The sequence below is a fragment of the Rhagoletis zephyria genome, unplaced genomic scaffold (genome assembly GCF_001687245.7).
Source record: "Rhagoletis zephyria isolate East Lansing unplaced genomic scaffold, Rhagoletis_zephyria_1.1 Rzeph_scaffold_00641, whole genome shotgun sequence".
NCBI classification, from domain to species: domain Eukaryota; kingdom Metazoa; phylum Arthropoda; class Insecta; order Diptera; family Tephritidae; genus Rhagoletis; species Rhagoletis zephyria.
In genome coordinates this window covers 190437-204524 of record NW_016157725.1, presented here as the reverse complement: position 1 = coordinate 204524, position 14088 = coordinate 190437, and the positions used below count along the sequence as shown (strand labels likewise).

Below are 14088 nucleotides of genomic sequence, written 5' to 3'. Positions count from 1 at the left end.
GGAGCTTTGGAAAATTTACCCTGAAATCATTTCACGCTGAAAGCTTGCAGAGGGTCATTTCCCGTTCTGCGTTATGGTGAAATGAAGTGGAAAGTATAAAATTAACACCGAAATAAATGCGGTGTGACGGTGTTATTTTTATCACTCACGATAACGCAGAACGGGAATTGACCCTCTGGTGTATTTGTTTTTAACCGACTTCACAAAAAGGAGAACGTTATCAATACGTATATTGACACCGTCGTTCTAAAATCTTTGAACAATCGGACCAAAGCGGCAGTTTTGAAAGGTCAGCTGACTCTTTCCACTTTTTCGTGATTCCTCGTCAATTTTGGTAATCACTAAATGAATGAGCATGGCGTTAGCAATCTCTATATCGGCGCCAAGCGAAGATAAAGATCCGAACAGCGCCGATACTTTATCTATAATACTACGCAAGTGTAGAGTGGGTAAGTCAGTGGTTGCTTATCGAAAAGCATATTAATATTTTCCAAGAAAATCAATGAGTCATTATCGTATCGTAATTTGAGTCGCTCCAGTGCCTTACAGTAGTTTTCGTTCGTCACGGGAAATGCTTGAACCGTTTCAAGGGCTTGCCCCTTAAGGCAGTTGAGCATATGGTTGAATTTCTCGATATTACTAAGACCCTGTTCTCTGTCAATAATTTGCGAGAATGATACAATAAAATGTTTATATTCCGAGTATTTCCCGGAAAATGATGGTAGTTTCAGTTTGGGCAGTTTTGATGTAGCGACAATCACAGAATTTTCTGCTAATGTCGAATTATGTGACAGGCCGGAATCTATGCTGGTTTTAGTCCAAATTGAAGTTTTAATAGTGATGTACAAGGAATCGATGGTACTTCGTGTGTCATCTTCAATGTCAACCCTTTCAACCGAGGTTTGAAGCTGAAGAGCTTGCTGATAATAATTATCAAGCACGTCGAGACGATACTTCAATTCTATAGAGGACAGTACTCTCCCTTCTCCTCGACTATGTGCTTCAATGTCGGTCTTGATTCGCTCAATCGCTTTGATAATTATATTTCGTTGGGATAAATGCTCGGCAAGTGACATGGTGCAGTGGTAAGCAGTGCGCGCTTCCATTCCGCAGCACCTGGGTTCAAACCCTGGTCAAAGCAATATCGCAAAAAAAATATAGAAAAAAGGTTTTATCTTAACAGCGGTCGTCCTTCGGCAGGCAATGGCAAACCTCCGAGTGTATTTCTGCCATGAAAAACAGCTTCTCATAAAAATACAATCGCCGTTCGGAGTCGGCGTAAAACTGTGGGTTCCTCCGCTTTGTGTGACAACATCAAGGCGTACGCCACAAATCGGAGGAGAAGCTTGGCCAAACACTAACATATGTGTAAGCGCCAACCTATTATTATTAGGGCTATTCGCGATTCGGTGCATAAGAGCTGACAAATTTATGCAATTGCAGAAATATGCCATGGATTGTGAGCGACCTTTATTAAACTGTCATGGTAAAACTTTTTTAATCAGCTGATAGAAATGTCAACCAGAGTTGCAATGCATAGCATTTTTATGCTAGGGATTTTCGGTATTGCAAATTTGTCAAGCCATGACAAATGCAAATGCGTGTATTTTGTTTGTGTATTGCAAATAATTTGCAATACAAATTTGCAATGCAATGATGCTAGGCCATTTGCACCGGATCGCGAATAGCCCTATTATTATTAAGTGACATGGTTTCACCAATTGCAATGACTTTGAGCTAAACAAGTTGTTGTAATGTACAACAATGATAGTTAGAGGTCGGTGATCATGATTCAATAATACAAGGTTAGATAATTATTGACAGCCGCGGTTTGACACTCCCTTACAAAAGGTTGCATTTACGAAGGACAGAGAAACACGAAGAATGAAATCCCTTGGTGCGTAAATGGCAGTAGAAAATGACCCAAAGTAGGCAATTAGTAGGGAAATTCCTTTTGTAGATTCTAATGTATTTGCAGGAAATCTGGCATTTTAAACGAAATATTGAACGTAATATTACAATATCTAAGTGAATTACGTAATTTATATGCTATTTAGCTATATAAAAACTGCAAAAGGGCTCAAAATTAGTATAACACGACTGCGAGTTTTATGTAAACATCCAATTTAAAAAAAGTTTATGTTTTAATCAGTTAAATGTGCTTCATATGTATATACAAATAAACATACTGCACAAATCTTATACTTCTATTTCACACCAAAGCTACACTTTTTCCAAGTAAGTTTGCAAAGAAGCAACACGGTGCCACTGCTAAGGGAGCGGTGCGAGAGAGACAACTGTCAGTTTACCGAACCTTGTACTATTTAATCATAGTCGGTGATGTTTTAACCGAAGAGTCCAAGGTGACCTCTAGCGAAAACAGCAAACTATATAAGGCGATGGAGCAAATGGCGTAACTGCGACTGCGATGCAAATCGACAAACAGGTAGTCCGCCGAGTAACAGCTAAATCAAAGATTTCACGCGGCGAAAGATTATGGACTTCCCGTACTTTCTCGAAATTCGGCACGACCGATGATAGTAAATTATACAAAACTCGAAAGTGTCCCAAAATATTAAGTCACAAGCCTTTTTGTGACGGAGCAAACAAATTCAATATTTGCCTTGTTACGGAAGTTGTTGTTGTGGGCCGCTTCGAGTCCAATCGCTGAAATACAAATGCAATGCGTTCACTTCAATCGTTTGCAATGATCTGATTTACTATAGGTAGGCTTCAATCGATACAAGTAAATACTCGATACTTTTCTTTTGATACCAAGTATTTTTTTACTCGATACCTTTTTGTTCAGTATCGAGTAAGTATCGAAAAAAAGTACTTGGTATCGAAAGAGTAATTTCTACTAGTTTTATCATGCAACAGCAACTCAACAAATGACGCCGGTTATTAGAGTTTTCGCGAAAAGTGCGGTCATGTAGTAGAGAAATCGCTTGTCTGGAAAGCATTTAGAAAGTTGTTGTTTCTTGGCAGTGTGCCCCAAAAGCTATTTTTTTCATAAATATTTTGTAAATAATATACTTATATGAAGTCATATATGTAATTATAACTAATATTGTTCCTCAGCAATGTATCAAAAGAAACAATACAATTTTTTTCATAACTAGTTTGTAAATGATGCAGTGCGCTGTATACTTATAGGGGTGACCTTGCGCAAAAGAGGAGGCACAAGTAGTCCCTTCTTATTATTTACGTTCTTTGCTGAAACTTTGTTGATTTGCTTTTAATTTTTGTACAAAGTTTTAAACTTGGATTAACAAGGTTTTTGTTATGGAATGAGCCATATTATTTATAAAAAAAGTGAATAAACCTAATTTGAAAATAAAAATCCGAAACTTATCCATATTGGGTGACCTATACACTCATGTGACTGAAAAAATTATAACCAATACTGTTCCTTGGTAATGTGCCACAAATATTAATTAATAATTATTTTGTATTCTTACTAAATAACTTAAATATATACGTTTTCTATACCTGCAACTTTATTGGCTTTCGAAAGAGAAGATGAAAACAATTCATGTAAGTACTCGATACTATGCCGATACTGAGTAGGAATCGATACTTTCAGTCCTTTGAGTACAGGTACTCATTAGAGTAATACCTTAGTGGTATCGATTGAACCCTAACTGTAGGTTTATTACAATAGTTTGTACTCTTTTACGAATAAGCATAAAAGAAAAAATGAAAACAACCAAATAGAGTTAGTGTTGCCTCTTGAACTACAAAAAATCCCCTTTACTTAACAACCTGTTTAAAGAAAACAAAGTACCATTACGTCTGCATGACTCCTGCATGACTTTGCAACTCATCCTTAAGTTGGTTTTGTCATAGCTAAATAAAAGTGAGGTATTTATAGAAATCCCGTAAAAAAGCTTACTACAAGTTAATTATTTTTAACGGATTGGCTTTTGTTTGTGAATTATTGCGAATTTTGCAAATATTTCGCTCCCCTAAATTCTAAAGCTACATATATTTTTCACCAACATGAGGAAAACTTATTTATGCAAACTAATATGAAAAGTATTGTGTGGCTATGGGTGGCAACGATTAATCATTTGATTGATTTAATCTGTTATTTTCATTCAATTTATGATTTAGGACCGGTTTCTCATCTAACCTTTAGATTAGCGGCCACTTTATCGTCTCAATATACGAGTTTTCGTTTTCTCATCGATAAATTGTTGCTCACCCGATGCAACCTGTAGAAATTTGTGTCACTTACTCAACCGATTCCCACTAAATTTTGTACACTGGTGCCATTTAGCCAACTAGATTTAATCGCGATTATACGAGGGGGCATGGCACCTCCCATATAACGGAATTTTCATACCGCATATCATATCTCAGAAAATATTTTGATAGAGTGCAGGAACTTGGTATAGATACATACATATATGTATTTATGTACATAATATCCATTCCATACTCGTGGAGGAGGGCTGCCACCTGTTTAAAAATCAAATTCGACGTGAATTAAGGGCATTATTTATTTGAAAATTATATTAAAGAATGGATGACAAGAGGCTTAAAAAGTTGTAGTTGAAAGTATTTTGGAAAGTGTTGCCACCGGTTCGAAAAGCCAAACTTAAATTAATTATTCGCAAGTTATCTGAAAAATTAATATATGGGTGTCAAATAAAATATTGCTATGAAACCTTCAGATTGAACATTTAAAATATTATTTAATTTAAATTAATTACTACAATATGGGTATCAATCGAGAGTTTTATTCTCAACTACATGTAGGAGGTTTCCACCTTTTTAAAAAATCAAATTATTCTTTAATTAAAGGAATGTGATAATTGGAATGTGTATCACAATACGGACGTCAGAAATGAAGGTTTTAATAGAGTTTTAGTAGGAAAATATTTCGAAAAGGGTTATCACCTGTTTTAAAAGTCGCGTTTAAATTTGACAGATTCAGCTTGAATATGTAGAGTTTTCTGAGGTTTTTGAAGAGGGATTCCACCTGTTTTAAATATTAATTCAAATACAATTATATTATAAGTTTAATGAGTTATTGCAATCGAGGTTTTAATCCGAAGGCTGTTGAAAAGGCTTTATTTCTAAGCAGCATATGTATAGCATATGCTTTGCTTTTCATATGCTTTTATTACAAGAACTAAAACGAAAAAAATATTTATTGATTTAAAGATTCGTTTAATAAGGATATGAAGTTGCTTAACTTGATGTTATTTAACCTCTTAAACTAGCTTAAAATAGAATTAATAGTCATAGTCGAAATAAAGTCCACTGAAAAGTTAGTTGCAGTTATTTTTTACAGGCATCCCATTGGTAGAGGGCTTCGGGTATTGGAATTTGTTGTAACATTAGGAGCTGAAGACTTGCTCTAGCTGCTAGTCTCTTAAAATTTCCTCCCATCGCGTCGTAAGCAGATTTCCCATGTGAACTTGCAACAAAGTTCAATTCTGCCATTTCCTTGAAGGGATTTTCATGATTTGAGACCTTTAGTAAAGCTAATATTATTTATTCATATTATTTTTGTTTTTTACACACCTTTCCTCTTTCAAAAATATATAATTTCATACAATTTTAATGTCTATTTAATATATTGCTCCATAAGGGTTGCCAGATTTTAAAACGGAGAAAGGAGTACATTTATATTTTCGATAGAAAAAAAGCAGTACAAGACATAAAAAAGGAGCACATTTTTTTTTAATTCCACTTAGTAGAGGTTATAATCCCTAAGCGCGGCCGAAGGCCGCCTACGCAGAAAGGATTTAAGTGCCGAGTGGATACCGAAGCCGGAGTTATATCCACAAGATGTGTTATACACTTTTGACAACACAGGAAGGAGAATTCTATGTAGTAAAGGTTATAATCCCTAAGCGCGGCCGAAGGCCGCCTACGCAGAAAGGATTTAAGTGCCGAGTGGATACCGAAGCCGGAGTTATATCCACAAGATGTGTTATACACTTTTGACAACACAGGAAGGAGAATTCTATGTAGTAAAGGTTATAATCCCTAAGCACTTTAATTTTACTGTTTTAAAATTTTTATCCTTATTTGCATTTGCCAGTTTTGAGAGATAAGTACATGCGGCACGCACGGCTTTTTCATGTGTATTTTTAACCGACTTCCAAAAAAGGGGGAGGTTATCAGTTCGTCGGAATATTTTTTTTGTTTTTTTTTTTTTTATGTATGTTACCGCATAACTTTGGACCACGTCAGCCGATTTCGATAATTCATGCATCGGAAAGGTAGTGTCTCAGAGGTGGTCTCATACTAATCTGGTTAAGATCCGATCAGTGGATCATGAGATATATATACACATATTTTTTTTTATATGAGAGTTGAAGTCTTTTTTTTTTACTAAAAATTGCTTGTTTCTTAGACTTTGTATAAAAAAAAGAAAAAAACTGTGTAGGGTTGGGCGAATGAATGACCTCCTAGTCACCAGTTCCGATTCTTTTCGATTGCTGAATATGAGGCCTTATGTTGGACAAAACACGGAGTATGAAGAACCCGAATGGGGGAAATTAGCCTATGGTTACAGAAGATAGGTAATAAAGTAACCGACGAAGACTTGCGTGCCGCTTGCCCTTTTCTCCGGAACCCGCTGGTAAACCCAAATGAAGGTTAAAATTTAAAAACGAATTAAAAAAAATTCAGTAAAATCTGTGGAAAATTAACAATAAAAACTACTTTATTTACTTGCGCTTTTATCTCAAAGTGATTACCGCCGGTAAACCCAAAAGAAGGTTTAAATTTAAAACGAATTAAAAAAAACTAAGTAAAATCTGTGGATAATTAACAATAAAGGTTCCTTTTATTAAAAAAAAAAAAAACTGTGCACCAGTTATTATTTTACACCCTGTATATGATAAAATATTAATAGCTGGAAAAGGAGTACACAAGAAGCACAAAACTAATAAAGGAGTACATTTCCATATATTTTTTTGGGAGTACATGGCAATAAAAAGGAGTACGTTTACTCCTAAAAGCAGTACGTCTGGCAACCCTATGCTCTAGCGTTAGACGATCTAGAGTCCAAACGCATAAGTAACCCATCACGCCTATTTAGGTACTTTAAGTTGACATTATAGGCAATGTTTTTATGTAAAATTAAAATTTTTAAAAATGCTATAATTAAAAAAATCAAAAAGAAAAATTTTTATTTAATTTATTTTTGTTTTTTACACGTTGCACATTAATGTAAAAAATGTACAATTAAAGCCCATAATAAGACGGAAGAAATATATGAGGTGGGGTTTGTCGAAGGCTGAGGTGAGCTTAGCCGATCCATAGTTCAGCGAAGGTCCCACTAACCTCCACCAAATAAAACATACTATTTCGAACAAATACACACAGCGCTATGACTAGAGTGCCAGCAACCTTATGTCCAAAGAGAGAGAGAGAGTGGGAGAGGGAGCGAGAGAGTGCGAGGTAACGTTCAGTGTTGCCATTTTAGCCGTTTTGCGGCTAGATTTAGCCGGTTGCGATAGCAAACAGCCGGAGAAATTTCGATTTAGCCAGCAGCCGATTTGTTAGCCGTTTTGTAGAAAAAAATTAGCCGTTTTTAGCCGATTTTGTTATTTGCCTTGTATTCTTAAATTTCAAATACGTATATATGTTTCCATTTTTGACTAAGCGACCCAAAATCTGTTAGAAATGGCTACTAGCCTTATCGTGGAGAAAATTTTCATGTCAGGCAGGGTTGTATGAAATTGGGCCGATTTCGCTTATTTTTACTTTAAACGAAGAAGGGATTTTCTTCATAAAATGTTTGTTATAAATGTCTTAATTTTAAGTGTGAAGTTTTATTCGCAAACTTAGAAAATAAGAAATTGTTTCTCTGTTAAGATACTTAAGATGCGTTTGTGTTTGGATATAATGCCAACAAACAGAATAAATATTACATGTAGATATTGTCTTCCCAGATAGCGCATTTTCAACTCTGCCTAAATTACAAAATATCATGTTTGCCCACTCCCAAAGGTTTAAAGTAAGGGAAAAATTGATATTTTCAAGCACTATGTACACATACATATGTATATATATTTTTAAACAAACTTTTTTGCTGGGAACTCATTTAAATTCCAAAAACCGAATGCCAACTTCAATTAAAGGAACTAACACTGAAGTGAGTCAAAATGAAAATAAAATATCACAAATTTGTATGTAAAGCAAAACTCTCTGGGAATCCTACGAGACATCTGCCGGTCATATGACCGGTAATCCAAATGGGAGATCTGCAGTCTTTTGGTATCATATTTTACATCAGAATTGAAGAGATTTCTGAAAAATCTGACCAGTTCTTTTGTGTAACTGTGATTTTGCATCCCTTGTCAACATATGGCCTCGGTTGATGTTAACTTAAGGTCGTTGTTTTACTGCCTTAAAATTGAAGGGAAATTTTTACAGCGTTTTTTATGTGTATTGGTTTCTATTTGAGTGTATTCAGAATCGGTCAGTCTGAAAAGGCCTTGTAGGGAAGACAATGGGTTTGTTCGTCGAAAATTCAGTGGGAATTATTACTCAAAATATCAGATAGTAAGAAAAAAGGCTCCCAAATTCTCTCTCATGTAGAGAAACTTGCAATTTTCTGTACGAATGCAAATTTGCAAGCTTTTCTGCCAGCTAGTGTCCACGGTTGCATTTCAAACAAAAGAAATTTGTATAGAATTTTTAAAATTCTTTCAGAGGGGCAAAAAACAGGATCTACGTGTATATATCTCGTCAGTGCGACTTTCTTCAACATATGATTCAATTTCTTTGTCGGGTTTACTATATCGACTCTGGTTGAGATTTCATTCCGGTTAAGAATACAGTTTTTTTGCCGAGTACCTTTCAAATCATTGGAATTAACTAAATTAATTAAGTAAACAAGTATAAAATTATATTTTTCATTTTAAAATCGCTGCAGTTTGCAAATTTTTAAATTTCACGAACTTGTTTATTCAAATTATCGTCGACAAAAAATCCAACCTTGTGCCACAATCATATGTTTTTCCTAATTGCAAATTCTTGCCGGCCCAATTTTTTTTCATCTCGAATTTGTAACTTCTCTCCAAGAAATAGCCTTTTTACTCGTGATTTATTTAAACAAATCATGTGAAATTTAGTTGGAACATTTTAGCCGTTTTTAGCCGGTTTTATTTGCCAATTTAGCCGGTTCGTCCAAAAAGTTCTGGCAACACTGGTAACGTTCGTTGTTGTCGGTCGGTCGGGTCGGAGTCAGCGTTGCCGTTTTGGTCCGATTGGACCAAAATTGGTAGCTTCATTCTCCTTTGGTAGTTTGGTTGGTTTGATGAAGCTTTTGGTAGCCAAAAATGTTTTGAAAATTCAATCGAACTTAGCATTAAGATTTGTTCACTTACTTTGCGTTTATATGTTGAAAACATTGCTTTCACTATGCTCACACGTATAAGTTTTCTTTGCTTTTTCTAAATTTTACTAAGCACAAAATTTTCTACATACAAAAACTCACTTCCCAAAGCTAAGATCGATCATCTGTTGAAATTGAACGAAAAATTGCCAATCGTCTTGAAAGAAAAATTGGTGATAGTCAATTTGCAAAGTGTGAGTGTATTGGTAAAAAAAAGGGTGAGAGTATGCAAATTGAAACAAGATTTGGAATTTTGTTTTATTGACATGCATAAAATGTCTGATTTTGTTTTTTTAAACATTAAAAATGTTTGATATGAATTGAAGTAACCTCAAAGGTAATCATATTTTTACAAAAGCTTTTTTACGCAATACGTTAATTCTTTTGTTTAAAAGCCCGAATTTGTTTTGATTAACCTTAAAGATTGGCATGAATGGTTAACCAACACTGTAAACAATATTATACTGCCAATTCGTGTAAATCCAAGAAATCTTGTTTTAGTAATGAACAAATATTTGGTAGTTTGGAAACTGATTTGGTAGGCGTTTTGGTACCTAAAAATAAACTCAAGTGGCAACACTGGTCGGAGTGGATGGCGACGAGAGCGCTAGCAGCACGGCGGATGACTCTCTGGAGCGGTGGAGCAACGGTGAGGGCGCTAGCAGCGCGGCGGGTGACTCTTGGCAACAGCGAAGCAACGGTGAGAGCGCTAGCAGCACGGTGGGTGAGTGTCAACAACTGTTGAGCAACGGTGACCAGCGGCGGCGGCACGGCGAGTAATTCTCCGCAACGGTTGAGAGCGCTAGCAGCACGGCGGGTGAGTCTCAACAACTATTGAGCAACGGTGACCAGCGGCGAGCGGCACGGCGAATAATTCTCCGCAACGGTTAAGAGCGCTAGCAGCACGGTGGGTGAGTCTCAACAACTGTTGAGCAACGGTGACCAGCGGCGAGCGGCACGGCGAGTAATTCTCACCAACGGCTGAGAGCGCTAGCAGCACGGCGGGTGAGTCTCAACAGCTGTTGAGCAACGGTGACCAGCGGCGAGTGGCCCGACGGGTAATCTTCGGCAGCGGATGACTTCTAATAGCAATGGATGGTTCGTACTGTTACTCGGCAACCGATGGAGCGGAGCGACCTAGCAAGACTAGCGAGACTTGTCAGGTACCGCCGCTCCCATAATTGCACACTACTTGAGTAGGGGCTGGAATGGGGGCGGCGGTAACCGCGGCTCGGTCAGCCGGAGACGATTTAGTGCGTCCGAAAACACACCACTAGGCGCCAACCGATTGGTCGAGCCGTGCTTGGATTAACCAGCCGGAGACGATTTAGTGCGTCCGAAAACACACCACTAGGCGCCAACCGATTGGTCGAGCCGTGCTTGGATTAACCAGCCGGAGACGATTTAGTGCGTCCAAAGATACACCACTAGACGCCAACCGGCTGGTCAAGCAATGTTTGGGTTAACTAGTCAGAGACGATTTGGTGCGTCCCAAGACACACCACTAGGCATAGTTGCCAACTTGTGCTTTAAGCACTAGACTTAGTGCTTTTTGAAAATTAAAACGCCTAAAAAAAATATTTAGTGCCTAGTACCTTTTTTAGTGCTTTTTTCTGAACTCAAATTACTCCGATATAGTTAAGACCNAATCCAAGAAATCTTGTTTTAGTAATGAACAAATATTTGGTAGTTTGGAAACTGATTTGGTAGGCGTTTTGGTACCTAAAAATAAACTCAAGTGGCAACACTGGTCGGAGTGGATGGCGACGAGAGCGCTAGCAGCACGGCGGATGACTCTCTGGAGCGGTGGAGCAACGGTGAGGGCGCTAGCAGCGCGGCGGGTGACTCTTGGCATCAGCGAAGCAACGGTGAGAGCGCTAGCAGCACGGTGGGTGAGTCTCAACAACTGTTGAGCAACGGTGACCAGCGGCGGCGGCACGGCGAGTAATTCTCCGCAACGGTTGAGAGCGCTAGCAGCACGGCGGGTGAGTCTCAACAACTATTGAGCAACGGTGACCAGGGGCGAGCGGCACGGCGAATAATTCTCCGCAACGGTTAAGAGCGCTAGCAGCACGGCGGGTGAGTCTCAACAACTGTTGAGCAACGGTGACCAGCGGCGAGCGGCACGGCGAGTAATTCTCACCAACGGCTGAGAGCGCTAGCAGCACGGCGGGTGAGTCTCAACAGCTGTTGAGCAACGGTGACCAGCGGCGAGTGGCCCGACGGGTAATCTTCGGCAGCGGATGACTTCTAATAGCAATGGATGGTTCGTACTGTTACTCGGCAACCGATGGAGCGGAGCGACCTAGCAAGACTAGCGAGACTTGTCAGGTACCGCCGCTCCCATAATTGCACACTACTTGAGTAGGGGCTGGAATGGGGGCGGCGGTAACCGCGGCTCGGTCAGCCGGAGACGATTTAGTGCGTCCGAAAACACACCACTAGGCGCCAACCGATTGGTCGAGCCGTGCTTGGATTAACCAGCCGGAGACGATTTAGTGCGTCCGAAGACACACCACTAGACGCCAACCGGCTGGTCAAGCAATGTTTGGGTTAACTAGTCAGAGACGATTTGGTGCGTCCCAAGACACACCACTAGGCATAGTTGCCAACTTGTGCTTTAAGCACTAGACTTAGTGCTTTTTGAAAATTAAAACGCCTAAAAAAAATATTTAGTGCCTAGTACCTTTTTTAGTGCTTTTTTCTGAACTCAAATTACTCCGATATAGTTAAGACCTGAAATAATTTTTAGATATTCAAAGCTGTGGCAGCACTGAATTCAACAAGGTGGGTTTGAAACTTTACCTTTTTATCAATCATGGTTGTATTTTAGTGCATTTAAGTTTGTATATTCTTGTAAATTCCGCATCTTCATGAGACACCGTAGCTTATAACATTTCAAATTATTTCAGATTTTNCGGCGAGCGGCACGGCGAATAATTCTCCGCAACGGTTAAGAGCGCTAGCAGCACGGTGGGTGAGTCTCAACAACTGTTGAGCAACGGTGACCAGCGGCGAGCGGCACGGCGAGTAATTCTCACCAACGGCTGAGAGCGCTAGCAGCACGGCGGGTGAGTCTCAACAGCTGTTGAGCAACGGTGACCAGCGGCGAGTGGCCCGACGGGTAATCTTCGGCAGCGGATGACTTCTAATAGCAATGGATGGTTCGTACTGTTACTCGGCAACCGATGGAGCGGAGCGACCTAGCAAGACTAGCGAGACTTGTCAGGTACCGCCGCTCCCATAATTGCACACTACTTGAGTAGGGGCTGGAATGGGGGCGGCGGTAACCGCGGCTCGGTCAGCCGGAGACGATTTAGTGCGTCCGAAAACACACCACTAGGCGCCAACCGATTGGTCGAGCCGTGCTTGGATTAACCAGCCGGAGACGATTTAGTGCGTCCAAAGATACACCACTAGACGCCAACCGGCTGGTCAAGCAATGTTTGGGTTAACTAGTCAGAGACGATTTGGTGCGTCCCAAGACACACCACTAGGCATAGTTGCCAACTTGTGCTTTAAGCACTAGACTTAGTGCTTTTTGAAAATTAAAACGCCTAAAAAAAATATTTAGTGCCTAGTACCTTTTTTAGTGCTTTTTTCTGAACTCAAATTACTCCGATATAGTTAAGACCTGAAATAATTTTTAGATATTCAAAGCTGTGGCAGCACTGAATTCAACAAGGTGGGTTTGCAACTTTAGCTTTTTATCAATCATGGTTGTATTTTAGTGCATTTAAGTTTGTATATTCTTGTAAATTCCGCATCTTCATGAGACACCGTAGCTTATAACATTTCAAATTATTTCAGATTTTAACTATCTCGGATATATATTAGTTCAAAAAAAAGCACTAAAAAGGGCACTAGGCTCTAAGTAATTTTTTTTTTGGCGTTTTAGTTTTCAAAAAGCACTAAATCTAGTGCTTAAAGCACGAAGTTGGCAACTATGGCCAGCAGTGTTTTGCCTGATGCTGTATGAGTGTGCCGAAGAGTGCATACCCTGCAGTAAATCGCGCTAGTTCAGGACTAGCGCAGAACTAGCTCTTTAAGAGGCGGTACTGGTTCTCGATCTATCCCAACGCAATGCTTTCAACTGTCTCTTTTTACATGGCGATGTCGTACGAAGTGGAAATTGGCCCCCTCTGCAGAACTTTCGAACTAGTTCTAAACTGGTTCCATTTTGGACAGTTCTGGGACAGTAAGTTTTTCTATGAGAAAAAATTTTAAAAAACGATTATTAGATTATTTTTCTATTCTAAGCTGGTTCCATTTTAGACAGATCTGCGACAATAAGTTTTTTATTCAAAAAAATTCTGATTATTCGATTTTTTGATATTATCTCGTTTTTTGTGTTCTTTTACAGATTGCATTCTATTAAATTTTTATTTATTTTTTTTATATTAAGCGGCACTCAATTTAAGTTTTTTAAATCTGAAAATCACAACTGCCTCCACCGCAATTTGAGCTCGTTACCAACGATATTAGAGGCGGAGGTCTTCCCGTTGAGCTATTTTCGTATTGTACGAGAAGTGAGAATTTGTGCATTTACACACCGAGAGTTTCAACTGTCCCTCTCTGCAGCCGTTTTGCACAAGTTCAGAGATGGTTCTGAAATGTGTAGGACGGAACTAGCGCTTTAAGAGACTGTCTCTAAATTTTACTGCAGGGCCCTGTACATACAGGGTGTCCCAGAAGTAACGTGCCAAACTTTAGGGCAAGGT

The 14088-nt window shown here is 38.9% G+C and overlaps 1 protein-coding gene across 1 annotated transcript in view; it reads left to right on the top strand.

Moving 5' to 3' along the window:
- Positions 1–355: 355 nt before the first annotated feature.
- LOC108360847 (protein doublesex-like) overlaps positions 356–14088 on the top strand; it is a 33050-nt gene continuing 19317 nt past the window's right edge. The window contains exon 1 of the mRNA XM_017613290.1: positions 356–449. Coding sequence (XP_017468779.1) covers positions 356–449 — 94 coding nt within the window. The remainder of the gene's footprint in view (positions 450–14088) is intronic.